General features: G+C 37.7%; 1 protein-coding gene across 12 annotated transcripts in view; it reads right to left on the bottom strand.

The window, feature by feature from the left end:
* Window positions 1-3,927: 3,927 nt before the first annotated feature.
* anks1b (ankyrin repeat and sterile alpha motif domain containing 1B) overlaps window positions 3,928-13,807 on the bottom strand; it is an 815,114-nt gene continuing 805,234 nt past the window's right edge. For 7 of the 12 annotated variants that reach the window (XM_060842910.1, XM_060842913.1, XM_060842915.1 and 4 more), the window contains one exon: window positions 9,356-10,002. In XM_060842910.1, the coding sequence (XP_060698893.1) occupies window positions 9,832-10,002 (171 nt within the window). In that variant the 3' untranslated portion in view covers window positions 9,356-9,831. Of the gene's footprint in view, window positions 6,229-7,699; window positions 7,790-9,355; window positions 10,003-10,532; window positions 13,137-13,807 lie in introns of those variants that run through there. The other 5 variants (XM_060842920.1, XM_060842921.1, XM_060842911.1 and 2 more) reach the window with 4 other exon arrangements.

The raw sequence follows: 13,807 nt of genomic DNA, 5'->3' as shown, positions 1-13,807 counted from the left end.
TTCACGATGATTTTACCAGCCTATAATGAATATTGAGCAAACAAGACTGTCTAGAGATGGCAGGGATTATAGCAGGAGACACCTGAAATTTCAACAACTAAAACCATATTAAATGTGAAAAAGTTATGTTGCACCAATTGTATTTGGTAACTCCCCCTTAGTATCAAAATAAATACTCATATTGAAAAGACAGTGACCTGATATTCACTTGCACACTGGAAGTTAAACATTGTGAAGTTTTACATATATTTTACAATCATTTTATTTTTAAGTTTGAATTAGTGACAATATGGGCTTTTTGGTGTGTCTGAAGAATTTAATGTTGTATGTCTGCAACCATCATGATTTCTCTTAAAGCAATTTGATAGAGATGTAGCTTTTACAACTATGAGGTTTTGGCGTACATTAGGAGAGTTTATGACTGAGCAATGTGCATCAAAGTTTCTAATTTGTAACATCTGGACTTTTTTTTGCAGGTTAGGGGTAACAGCTATTGCTTAAATTAAAGCATTATTTTTTAAAGATTCAGTTTGGGGCAGCTCTATAGAAATCCTTGGATGAAGATTGATGTATAAACCAGCGAAGATAGTCAAATCAGAATACCTTACAGCAAGATGTTTTATCATACTTCAGGACCAGAAGTGCTTGAATAAACTCCTGAGGAAGGTATATGAAGGTGAGATGATTTAAAATCAGGTATATGAAAGCTTAATCAGACTTTGTGAGATTGTGAGTCAAAAGCACAGTTAAATTAAATCTTCTGGAACGTTAGAGAAATGTTTTCTTCCCTGGTGTAAGTACTGTACAAGGGGTGGTTTGGGTAATGTACAGGGGTCTTTGGGCTCTGTGAAGGAGGGCCTTGGGAAGTTAAATGGCTGTTTACAGTCACAGGAATATCTAAGTAATCTTCAGAAAAGGAGGATCAGTAAAGGAACTAGATACTAATTGTAGCAAGTGGTAGAGAAACAAATTTCCTTGGAATGAAATAAGAAAAGAGAAATGACTCAGGATAGTCACAAATATTCTTTTTTGAAAATTGAGAAGGAAAATCAGACCACTGGAGGTTGAGTATTTTATCTTATAGCAGAGGTATTTCCTTATGCTTCAAATCCTTGGATGAAGATTGATGTATAAACCAGTGAAGATAGTCAAATCAGAATACCTTACGGCAAGATGTTTTATAATACTTCCAGACCAGAAGTGCTTGATTAAACTCCTGAGGAAGGTATTTGAAGTTGAGATTATTTAAAATTAGGTATATGAAATCAGGGACAAGCCAATATATATATATAGGGAGAGACACTGAAGCAAGTCAGTCACTGATGATGCTTACTTGTCTTCTAGAGGGGTTAATAAAGGAGAAAATATTAATTAGAAGTATACATTGAGTTTGCAAACCATTCTCATTATACAGCATTAGAGTGTCCAGGTAAACATAAAAGATGGGAGTGAGTGAAGTGAATTCCTATGGAGGGAATTGATTTTATCTTTGGGAATGACTTGGCAATTCATGAATATTAGCTTCACCAAGAGTCTTGGAACAACCAGTGGAGGTGAAATAAACTGAAATGTTGTAAGAGCATCAACCTGGATTGTTTCCTGACTTTTGTAACTTGGAATTAGAGAGTAAGGAAAGGAGTTTGGTAATAGTTCCACACTGTAACTATTTTACTCAAACCCTTGAGATTACTTGAAGCTGAAAACATTTAAATACAGGAGTATGAAATCTCCTGGTTTAGGCTATCAGATTTTCTAGACTGAGAGTTGAAGTCACAGCTCAATGAAATCAATCAAGGTACTACAGAAATGGATTCTTCACTCCTGTGAGTACTGTACAAAGGATGTTTTTGGATACTGTGCATGGGTCTTGGGGATCGGTACAGAAATGATTTGGTATAATACTTCACTGTGTCAAAATCTTTAAACTTGTGTTGGATGTAAATAGTTTGAGCTATTTTCTTTCAATTCTTTTGTGAAATAAACTTGTTTTATTGTTCAAATCAAACTTGCAGCATTGTGTGCTTATGTTTCATGGAGAGACTGCTTTGTTAAAACCAAACCAATCATCTATCATGCCAGATTTCAATCTGGGATCTGACTTGTCCAATACTGACATCAAACTAGGATTATAATATAATGTACTGCATGGTCTTTTAGAAGCCAACAACAATTTCCCATCTGGGGCAAACAAAATGCAGACTGAAGTATGGTCTGGAGATCAGTTTATTAAATATGACCACATTTTGCATGAGGTCTCATTTTAGAAATCTGTCAAGTTAAAATCGATACCCTCCTCATAAATTGTGATATGCAAATAGTCTTTATTTACATTACTGTGTGAATTCAGGGACATCTGCAAATAACATATTGAAGGCCATGAAACCTCGGTAACATTGGCAAACTTGTTCAGGGTAGAAATTCCTCACTATCTGGTTACAGAAGTCTCAGCAGTATTCCTTCAACATCATTTTGATCAATTGCTATGCATACCAACAAATCAATTTTTACAGAAATTTCATGGGTCAACATAGAACATGCCTGTAATGTTATTGAGATTAAAAAATTGCAACTTTAACAAATAAGGTGCACCAGGAGGCACTCCCTCCTTGTGAAGAATTATAAGAATTTTTGAGGAGGCAATGCTGCACTAATGTCAGCATTGATATTAAATTTGGAATATAAATGACATGTCTGCTCCTTCCTTGTTTGGATGGTCTCTATTTAAACCTCATTGATTTCGTATAACTAAATTTAATATTTAATTGGTATTATGCTAATCACATCAGTGTGCTGTTCACCAGGACAGTAAACGTCAAACTTCCACTATTTATTCAGCAAAGTTGTATGAATAAAGCAGTTTGCTGGCACATCAAGTGACTGACGTGTACTTTCAACTGACATCTCACGCCTGCCTGATTCAGCTCGCTGTCCATTCTCTGTCCTTTATACAGCAGTGAAAACATTGAGTGTGTATGTCAAATGATGTAGTTAGACCAAAAAGACAGCTTGGATGAGAGTTAATGACAGAGGTTGAACATATGGCCTATAGGTCTGGAAGGATAAAGCTGTTTTACAAGAATTAGACAAGCTCCTCCCCTGTGTTTTATGCTGTATGAATGGTGTTTATTTCTTTGGTAAAACAATAATAATTTTGACAAATAAGATCAGAATTAAACATCCTCATACAAATTTTTTTATAAACCTTTATTAGATTTATTCAGCCATTTTATTGATACCATGTCTACGTGCCTATAGAACTGCTTGACTGTTTTGAAGTCTCCAGCGATTAATGATGTCTTTTATTAAAGGCTAGGTGGATCCAATTTCCATCCACCTTAGAATATTTCTTGTGTGAGTTGGAGGTTTTTCATCCCTTCCATGGATGATATTGAAAATACAGTAAAATATGAACTTAAGTCACAAATACAGCCATAAATTTGATCAAATGTGAATGACTATTAAATTCAAATTGGGTACAAATAAATACCAGGGATCTCAGAAACAGAAAATTAAGGTTTGTATTTCACACTTCTACTTCATATACAGTTGCCTTTAGGGAATCAATACATAATTATCTAATGAAGAATCGTGACAATGCAGGTTTGTGGTGTGGAATCTGTAGCGATCCAATATGCTTCCATTCCGATTAACTAAAGATCCCATAAGGCTAAATGATAAAGGAAAACTTTGGCATCAAATGGATTTACAACCAGGAATCAATTGAGTTTCAAATTCCAACACCATAATTTATATACATTGTAAATAATTCAAAAGGTATACCTCCTAATTCAAATTAACGCTCTGATAAATACTATAGGAGAAAGGGATTCTGACCAATTCACAATTTGATCAAAATGCAGGCTTTTGGCCTTTAATGAACATGAGATAATAACGTTTGCAAAACAGTGAAACAAATTGTAAAACGTCTATGTTTATACATCCTGTTTATTTAATGTGCTTTTGCAGGATATAAATAATGACAAAATTACAAAATTTGTAACTGGAAGCCCAAGCATATATACAATGATTAGTTGCAGCGAGGCCACAATTTTATCCCCATACATTTTCATTTTGGTACCATGTTTACAGTGTTTTTTTTTAAACTGCCAAATTACTACATACATGTATCAACAGTGAATAGGCAAGATATGTACAAGGAAACCGCATTGTTCAAGTACTATAATACCGTATTAAAAGATTAACACTGAATTGAACTAAAATTCAGTCCAACCGTACAATATACATTTGATTATCAATTACAATCCAAGCTCTAATGGTCATTCCTTAACTTATATTTGGGTGACCTTTATCAGTAAGCCCAGCTTAATTTCTATATCATATAAAAATAATGTAACATTGAAACAACTTAAGACCATTATTACACAAGTTCAATAAGGATTCTAAAATAAACATTAAATTGATTCACAATAGATTTTTGTCTCAAATAGATGATGCCATTCTTTACAGTGCTGCCTATTCACACCACAGTTAAATTCTAGCTCAACGTGGTTTCAATTGGCAATGCAGCATAGCTGTATTATAGGCAGCTGCATTTTTTTTTGCAAACAATTGAGAAACAAGATGATTCTCATATTCAATAAACACTGATCGTTCCAGGTAGTAAATCAGTTGATTGTGGTTTCACAGGTTTAGTTCAAAAAACGTTATGTGCTGCATTGTTTTGAAAGAAATCAGTCACAGATCTTAGTCTTTGCCTCAAACGGAAGATGCATCACACTGCCGAGCAAGTCACTATTCGTGATATTTTGTGTTTTGTACTATTGAACAAAAATATATTCATTGTGCCATGTTTCATTTAAATTTCACAACCACACGTGCAGACAATAGATTTTCTGAATAGCTATTTTTTTTAAATCTGAAAAGGCAACCTCTTCTGCATCCAGCACTGTTACTTGGATTGCTAACATATCCATTGTCAGTGCACTGTATTGAATACGCAGTGTGCCTCCACCTGTAATGCAATGCTGTCAGTTTGCAGAAATTAACACCTTCTTCTACTGCACAAAGGACCTCACCAACATCGCGATAGGCTGCATTGGAATGACAGATGTCTTTCTCCCCACCAAAGTCATAGAGAAAATTGTTTTTAAAAAAATGGGAATTCACTTCCTTTGAGCCTCTCAATTGCCACCGGACAAAATGTTTTAAAATTAGATAACTATGCTGAATACTGCTTTAGAAATAAGACTGAAAATTGGTTTCAAGTGTAAAACTCCTGATTTTTGTTTCTATCTTTTAAAACATTCTTTATTCTTTCACATTTAGGAGCAAAATGTCATAAAATCACTACTGCTTACCTGGAAAAAAAAACAATAAATAAAAAAATCCTCATACTAGCATTTGCCGTACCACGTTATCAAAAAAAAGAAAATCATAAAATTCTTTTCAGTGCAGATCAGGGTTTGAAACAAGGGCAAGAGGAACTCTGAAGGTACTGGTTTGATTGAATGTTGATATGTTGTGAAATTTCCAGTAAAACAATAGTGAACTTCACAACAATTACCTAAAGCATTTGCAAATCACTAAAACAGCAGAAATTTCAAAACAAAAGCAGTTATCGAAATAGCTTAGCCTTTTTTCAAACAATATCCCAAGACTACAATACATAAATTGCAGATATGTTTGTTAAAAAGTGTTAGTCCAAAAGAGATTTTTTTAAAAAAGCTTAGACTTGTTATCAGCTTTTAGCAGCATTCAAGTTATCAGATGGGCAGAAGAGAGCTTGAGAATTAGAGTCCACTGATTTCTTCTAAATCGCGATGACCCCGAAAAAATTTGAAGAGCAAAGTTACATCAAGACCAAGAAAAAACTCTTGAAACTGCATCAGCTTAAATCTTCTGATGGACTGGTTTTAAATAAGTCTAAAGACAGCTGTCGTGTGTCAGTGTCATTCCTGTTGCTACAGTGGGAGGAATGTCAAGGAAAAATAGCAGCTTCATGCAGTGATGACAGTAACTGTGTAAAGGTCACTCAGCGAGTGCAGTTTTCCTCTCCACTGGGTCAGAGGTCACCAGAGGAGACAAAATGTGCTGCTTGCAGTGATTGCTCAAAAGAGTGCGAAGGCACAGACAGAGGAGAATGAGACATAGCGTTTAGAATATCGTGGTCTCATACTTAGTGCTCATCGCCCTTTTTGATTCTTGTACAGGTTCCACAATCCAAGGTACATTAGGATGAGTCTTTTGTTCCAGAAGAGGTTGATCGATCTGCAGGTAAATAGTAAAAAGAAGACCTCCTTAGCAAATGGGGATATCAATTACTGATGAATAATAAAATTAATAAACGCACTAGAGTTTTAATGCCTCCACAAACCATGTTCAAATTCTCTTTGACATGAAGTAAGGCTACATTCCATTTCAGTTCTACTGAAAGAAACAGTAGTTGCATTTTAATAACAGCAAAGTACAGTAGCTCCATCACATGACTTCCTCAGCCATATGAATGTTAAGCCTGGCTTCCGCACCTACTGAACATCTCAGGTATACTGGATGCTGGGATGGTAGGAGGGGTCATTCCAACATGTGAAGAGCGCACATACACACACTCTCACACACACACACACTCACACACATATATGCATCAAAACCCAGTTATCTGAAATAAGTTTGTCAACCAACTAGTTTTGTTTCCAATATAAATGATTCAAATAAAGATGAAAACTAAAGGTATAATCGCACCTTATTGGGAATATAGCTAATTGATTTATTTTACTGAGGTGTTCGATCACAATAATGAAATTGAAATTAATTACAATGCAATAGAAATCTGAAAATTTTACAGGAATATTTTACAATTTGGGGAGACTATTGGCTGACCAGCACACTATATATTACTGGGTATTGCTAAAATAACATGAATTTACAGAAATTGTGTTTTGTGGCTGTTTTAAGGCCTTACATAAACTGCCAAGTCTTTGTCAACTTATGGTTGAAGCTTCACTAGCTAGGTAAATAAATTTACCACTGCAAGTGTTAGAAGTGACAGTTCAAGTGAATCCATTGGAAGGTTGGTACTGAACACTGAGCAACAACAATAATACTAATGAAAGGGTCTCAAAAAACACTTAAGTGATGTGAATCTTTCGCTCTTGAGAGCTAGCCCTAATAGAGCAGACTACTTGCTAGAAGTGATTCTTTAAATGGTCATAGAACCAACAACAACCCTGGAGAATAGGAACACCCACTGGCCACAGAGCAGCACAGTAGGTTCTCTGCCATGGACTGGCTTGGTTGCAGGCTTGAATCTGCAACTTCCTACATAAGGAATTCCAAATCTAGGTTGACACTTAAGGACAAGCACGGAGAGGAGATGAGGCATTCCTACATAAGCCGGGGGGGAGGTGGGTAGGCGACGAGGAGGAAACAGATAAAGTTTCATCCTAGGCCACTTCCACACACCACTACACAACGCCCTGTTTAGACAGGTATCAGACTGCCCTGGCTGTAGGCCAACTGACCATCCACTCGGGGAGAGGAGGCAAATATATTTTTTAAAAAAAGGGTCAAAAGAAAGAAAAACAGACCTGGTGATATTTCCGTTACCCCCCCACCACCACCTCCACCCTTACCCCGCTGCTGCATGATACTTGGAAGTTTAGAAACGTCAATTGTTTTGTGCTCATTTTAAATTACACTATTTAGACGATTACAGCATAGGCCAGCTGCAAAAGACACGTACCTAGTGTTTTACAGAAACTGGTCTTTGATGAAATCATGTAAAAAAAGACCATTCGTTGTTGGTATCCGCCTTATTACCATTCTGCATCTCCTAGAGACGGTGCGATTAAAACTGTTAAAGGGGAAATCTCACCACAGCACAATTCATTGTTATTGTGCGTAAACAATACATCATTCAAAAATACTAATAAACTATAGAGCAACTTGTATGTTAAGGCATATTATCCATAACCTAAGTTAAACAAAATATATTTGAAGCACCTTCCATGAAGTCTGTGTGATACCAAAGTACAGTAATTATAGCAACCAACAAAACTCAGAAGAGTTGGTAAGTTGCTCCACTGTATTACTTTCGACTATTTACTTAACATAGATTATGTTTAAACCCATCATCTGACTCATAATTTCATGGAGGTTTTTAAGATCTGAAAACCTGGAAGGTGCAACTTAGAGATCTTACTGCCAGGTGGGCTAAAAGAAAATCTTTACATTGGTGTGATTAAACACACAGGATTCTAAAATAATACATTAAGCAAATTTCTTGAATGAAAAATCAAATGTACATTTGATGCACTAGATATTAGGATTATAAAGCCATTCTATTTGCACCAAAAGCTGAGGTGCTCAGTTACTGGAAACATATACCACCATTTTATAACAAGCAGCAAAACACAAAGTGGCAGATTTAACAAGCTTAATACTAACAGCACCTGGTGTATATTTGCTTTGCTAACTGCATTGTTTTGCTTACTGCAAATAAGAAAATATTCTTTTTTGAATCTCTAGTGGCATTAATTCAGGCCAATTTGAAAAATACCCAATTAAACTGCTAATTTTCACTGTACTGTTAGTAAGCATCCTGTATGGTCCAAGCCACGAAAGCAATATCTAATCCTAATGCATTCAATTTTTAAAATCATTTTAAAACAAAACCATGATTGAAATGTTGCACATGGTCAGAAAGACTGCATATCCAAAAGGATTACATTTTAGAATAATTTTAAATAGCAAAATTAAATTCCATCATTTAGCTCTAAATAATACAGCAGCTCAAAATTCCATAAGATTCCAGAATGGAATGGGCATTTGTGATCTATACAGAAATACATAATATGACTATATTATCTATAGCATGCCACACATTTTTTTCCAAAAGTAGGTGGTGTCTCATTAGTGATGACTATTGGTTTCAGACCACAGGCTGTTCCTTTTAGATCCTATATAGTATGAGAATGCTGGGCCTTCAGAGGGTAGTCAAGATGCCAAGGAGGTAATACTGCAGTAACATGCAGTTGTTTTACATGCTTCCACACTGCACTCTGTTCAGCAAATTAGTTTTTCTTTAAATGTATAAAAGAATCAGTTTGACATGTCTGCAATGAAGTTAAGGTCTGTAGGTGTTAAGATTGAACAATGAACACAGCGAATGTCGAGGCTAAAATTCAATGTGTGCCCAACAAAACTCCAAATGCCACATTTGTTTTCTATTCTTAATAAAGGTCTTTGAAAAACCTTATTGAAGTTGTGGTGTCACGATGGAGCTGCTGGAATAATACTTCATTCATAAATAATTAAATGCGCATCAGAGAACCTACAAAAAACTATGGTTGCTTTTAATGCAGGCTTATATCTCATTAGCATTTATAATAATACAGAAATTCAAACTAAGCTTGCCTGAAAAAGTTGCAAGTATAGACATGCTAAGCTGCATCAGGACCCCCAGAAGGAAAGATGGGCATCAGCAGATTTATAAACATAGCATTACATTTCAATTCACATCATTATTTTACTCTGATTATTTTACAAATAAAATGCATTCAACTTATTTGTTTGACAGAATCTAGCTTCTGAATGTCCATTTACATTGACCAATAATTCAAAAATCGGTTGTGATTTTGAGACTAAATTCAATCTGCTATTTTGTTTTACTGAAAGGGAACTAAGAGCCATTTTCAAACGTTGCACATTGTTGGTGGGCCAGTTCCTTGGATGCTTTAATAAAATGAGCTGCTTCCTTTTAATCAATTCAAACAAATTGAAAAACATTTTTCTGAAGCGCTATATTGAAGCATCACACCAACTGAATTTTAGCCTTGGACAGTTAATAACATTTGATGCCAACAGAGGAAAAACTCAAGAGGGAAAGACACAGCAATGCACACAAAGGAAAAATAAGACCTGAAACTTGTGCGGCAGAGAATGATGAAACTTGGAAGGAAGAGGAAGAGGAGGAGGAGGAGGATGGGGAGGTCTGTGAGGGGTGTAAATATGATCTAAGGACCATCTGTTATTTGGATGTTTCACCTGAAAGAAAGTGTAAACAACATAGCTATACATATGCGTCATAAAAATGCAGAGGCATTCTTAGCAAAAAAGACACTTTCAAGTGTTGTTATCTCAAATTATACAAGACCAAATGCTCTCCTGGGCTTTCTCATTATCACCAACTCTCCGGCCCATGCCATGCCCCATTATCTATTTAGTGTCATCAGCTGGAAATAGGTGTGATGTAAGGGAGCTGCCAATGATGACTTTCACTCCCTCCTACTGTGGCACCATCTTATTTCTATTCCATAGCTCCCTGAAGCGATTGAAATGGAAACTTGCCACAAGTGGAAGAATGGGGCATAGCTGATTCCTACAATATGACGTTTAATGCATTGGCACAAACAGACTTAGGTTTGGATACAGATCTTTTAAGCATCCTAGAACCCATTTATATTGCTTGGGTAAAATCTACAAGACATTTTTTTTTCCAACTGAAATTACATTTTCACATTTGATTTAACTAATACGGTACAAGTTTAGGGCTACAGGAAACATAAATCCATACTTCATTCTGAAAAAAATTAACAAGCAGATATTTATTCATTTAAAAAGTGCCAATTTTGCAGAAGAGGTTGAACTTGAATTTATACCTGGTCCAAGAAAGACACATTAACACCAAATTCCCTTGCTGCATAAAGCTGCTTCATTTTAATTGCTCTGGAATTTTTACATTCTGTTTTCCTCGACAAACATGTATTCCTCAAAAAAGAACACCTTAGCTTTCTGCACAAATGCTGGTGTCCTTCCAACTGGGATTTGTTGAGGCACAGCAGCCCTGTAAAGTTCTCAGCACCTCAAAGACCCCCATGGTCACTGTACAGTTCCTCATTAGCACCACAAGTAATCCTGTCAGTGCTGTAAGGCATGTAAAAGCCAAACTGCAAATTGTATTGGCATGCAACCGGGCAACTTGAATGTTTTCCATTGCTTTTATGGTGAATACTGAACCAGAAGTTTCCACATCCTTGTTCACTTCAACTTATAACAGAAGCGGCAAGGGAAACCTCTGAAAAATGGTTTGAACAAATATCTCATGTCCAAGGGACAGGTTTCAAAGTGCTAAATACATTTGATAATACAATTTTATCCTAACAACATCACAAAATAATTTACCAATTTGTTAGGCTATCAGCTGCACTAGCTGTTTTGGTATTGGTTAGGGTGAGAAGGGGTGTTAGTTCATATATACTATGACTAAACACAGCCAATGGGAGTCTGCTTTCTGTGCCATCTCACTCCACCCAATGGCGAGACCTCATTGTTTCTGTAATGAAGCTTAAAAATAAGCTTAGACATGGATAAGTGGAAAGCTACTGGAGAGAGACTGCTGCCCAACTTGGGGATGCTTTCATGAAGGAAGGAGGAAGACTGGTGAGCAAAATGAATAAATAATTATGGCCTCAATGTGAAATCTTCACCCCCCACCCCACCCTGCAACTACTGAGAGAGGGTCTGAGGATGCAGTTATAAATTGTACCCTGGCTCATTTAGCTCGCATATGCAGAATAACAGTGAAGATCAGGCTTTCATCTTGGAAAGGCAGCATGCTTCCTAACATGTTTCAGATGAATTAGGTACTCCATTTCATCTGGGAATCTTGTTTGAGAAGGACTGACCCTACACTGATCTGGCAACATGAGGCAGCAGGCACCAATTCTATGATCACAGGTTCCTCTGGACTCTTCCCATGCTCCTCAAGTCTTCAGAATTCCCCTGGCCCTGATCTCCAACTTTCCTCCCACCTCCAAGCTGAAGGCATTTCTGTGCCATATCAATGATGGACAACATCCCCCTTCCCAACCCCGGATGACCAGGGAGTAACCTACACACTGCAGCCTTCTACTGCTAGTGTTTCATCCTGGGGGCTAGCTGCAGTGCCCATTCAGTTGCCCACAAGGCAGAAGGTGCAGATTCTCAATAAAGTGAGGTCCTGCCATCTTCAGTCTTGCCATATTCTGTGGCAAAATTTGGCCTCACCAATGCCTTTGCTATAAACTTGTCTCCAGATGTTTTGGAGATTAGCATACTGGAAAGTATGCACAACTAAACATTTTCTCATAACAAAACTGAGAGTTTGTATTGTGACAATAGCACAACAGCGTTGTCAATGATATTATGCACAGTGTCCCCTATTCCTACCCCCATAACTTAGGTCCAGAGCTGCCCTGGACTTTTCCCCAACTATCACACATGCCCTGGCAGAATAACAATGCCCAGCTGTCAATCTATCAAATAGAACCAAGGAAACAATTCCACGACACCTATTACTGCAATACTGATGGTCAGCACTCTCTCTCAACTCCCCAGAATGGAAAGGTAGACAACCTAAAATTCATCCTATCTTCTCCACTCACCAAAATATTGGGAGCATTGGGGGTTGATTGGAAGAGGACAGGGTTGAAATGAAATCGGGAAAAAAAATGATTCTACTATTTTCCCCAATATCCTCTATTGCAGCACTCAACGTGCATTACCCTATAGCACTTGCCAAATGGCAATCCCCGCTAAGATAAGTGGATTGTCAGATTCAATTTTGAAGAGGAAAAGCAGATAGAGCAGCTTTAATGCTCGCCAGGGAAATTCAATTTGGCACTCAGGTCAGTTTCCACACACCGGAAACCAACGAGGATTGCCGGCCTCCCGGAATAGTCAGGAGTGCAATGGAACCAGCATCAACTGCCTGACAGAAAAATATTCCGGGAGGGATTTTAACACCACACACATCCAATCAAATTCAAACCTCCTTAAATCAAAAAAGAAGTTATTAAGTCTCCGAATGGCTGGGATTTTGTCAGGTTGCAATGGGAATGGTGGCTTATCTGACCAGCTTTTGGGAGGATGGAGGGTGGGGACAAGCGGCCCTAACTTTGGGTCAGATTTAATTGGAGGACTTGTCTAGGATCCTGCTGTCGATTTGGCATGGCTTCGGTGCTCCGTTCTCTGTGACTGACTCCGGGGGGTGATCCCAGGTACCACGAATCACGCACAAGAGAGCAGGGCTAGAGTGCCGTGTTCTTGAAATATTGAAGCATCGGGAAAGGCTGTATTTTATTGCCACTGTCCCGTGAACCAGTTGATCTCCCTGTTCCTGATGTAGCTCCGGACCCGATCTATAGCGGATAGAACAGAACGCGCTATTGTTGGTCTAAGTGCGAGTGAGAATACTTTGAGAGTCGCATCTCTTAATCTTGAAACAAGGCAGTGATTCTAAGCAGCAGCAGTAGTTTACAGTGGTGACATTATACTCGCAGCACCCCTTTTTTAAAGTAAAAGTTGCATTGAGGTGTCTTCAAGTTACATTTGCCAACTAAAAGTTTCCTAATCTTTGTTATAAAACCCTCCAGATTTAAATTATTCTTAAACCAGGCCTGGGGCAGGAAGGGGACAGGTGGCGGACATTTCCTATCTCTAAGGGGATTTCTGATCATGTCAGTGAGGAACCAGGTCCTTGCTTCCCCTCAGAGTCAGCTCACACCATACCACTGGCTTTCCGTGACATTACGTCCACTGCCATCTACCGAAATGTATCCAGCCAGAATTAGCAATGCTCAAACTGATGTGCCGGCCTCTGCTTTTGAGAAGCCTAAGGGATACGTTGCTCTACATTCAGCCTGGATAATGTTCCATCAGAGCACAAGGTAAAAGTGCATGGAAGAAAACAGCACTCCACCATTCACCAATACTCAGCTTCCAACCACCGCACAAAAGCCCATTCATGGTGAAATGAAGATGGTGATTTGGTGCATTTGTGGCTACAGTTGATGGAGTTATTCAATTCAGG

This window comes from Hemiscyllium ocellatum, chromosome 23, assembly GCF_020745735.1.
Source record: "Hemiscyllium ocellatum isolate sHemOce1 chromosome 23, sHemOce1.pat.X.cur, whole genome shotgun sequence".
Taxonomy (NCBI): domain Eukaryota; kingdom Metazoa; phylum Chordata; class Chondrichthyes; order Orectolobiformes; family Hemiscylliidae; genus Hemiscyllium; species Hemiscyllium ocellatum.
This window is presented reverse-complemented; position numbering and strand designations above follow the sequence as displayed.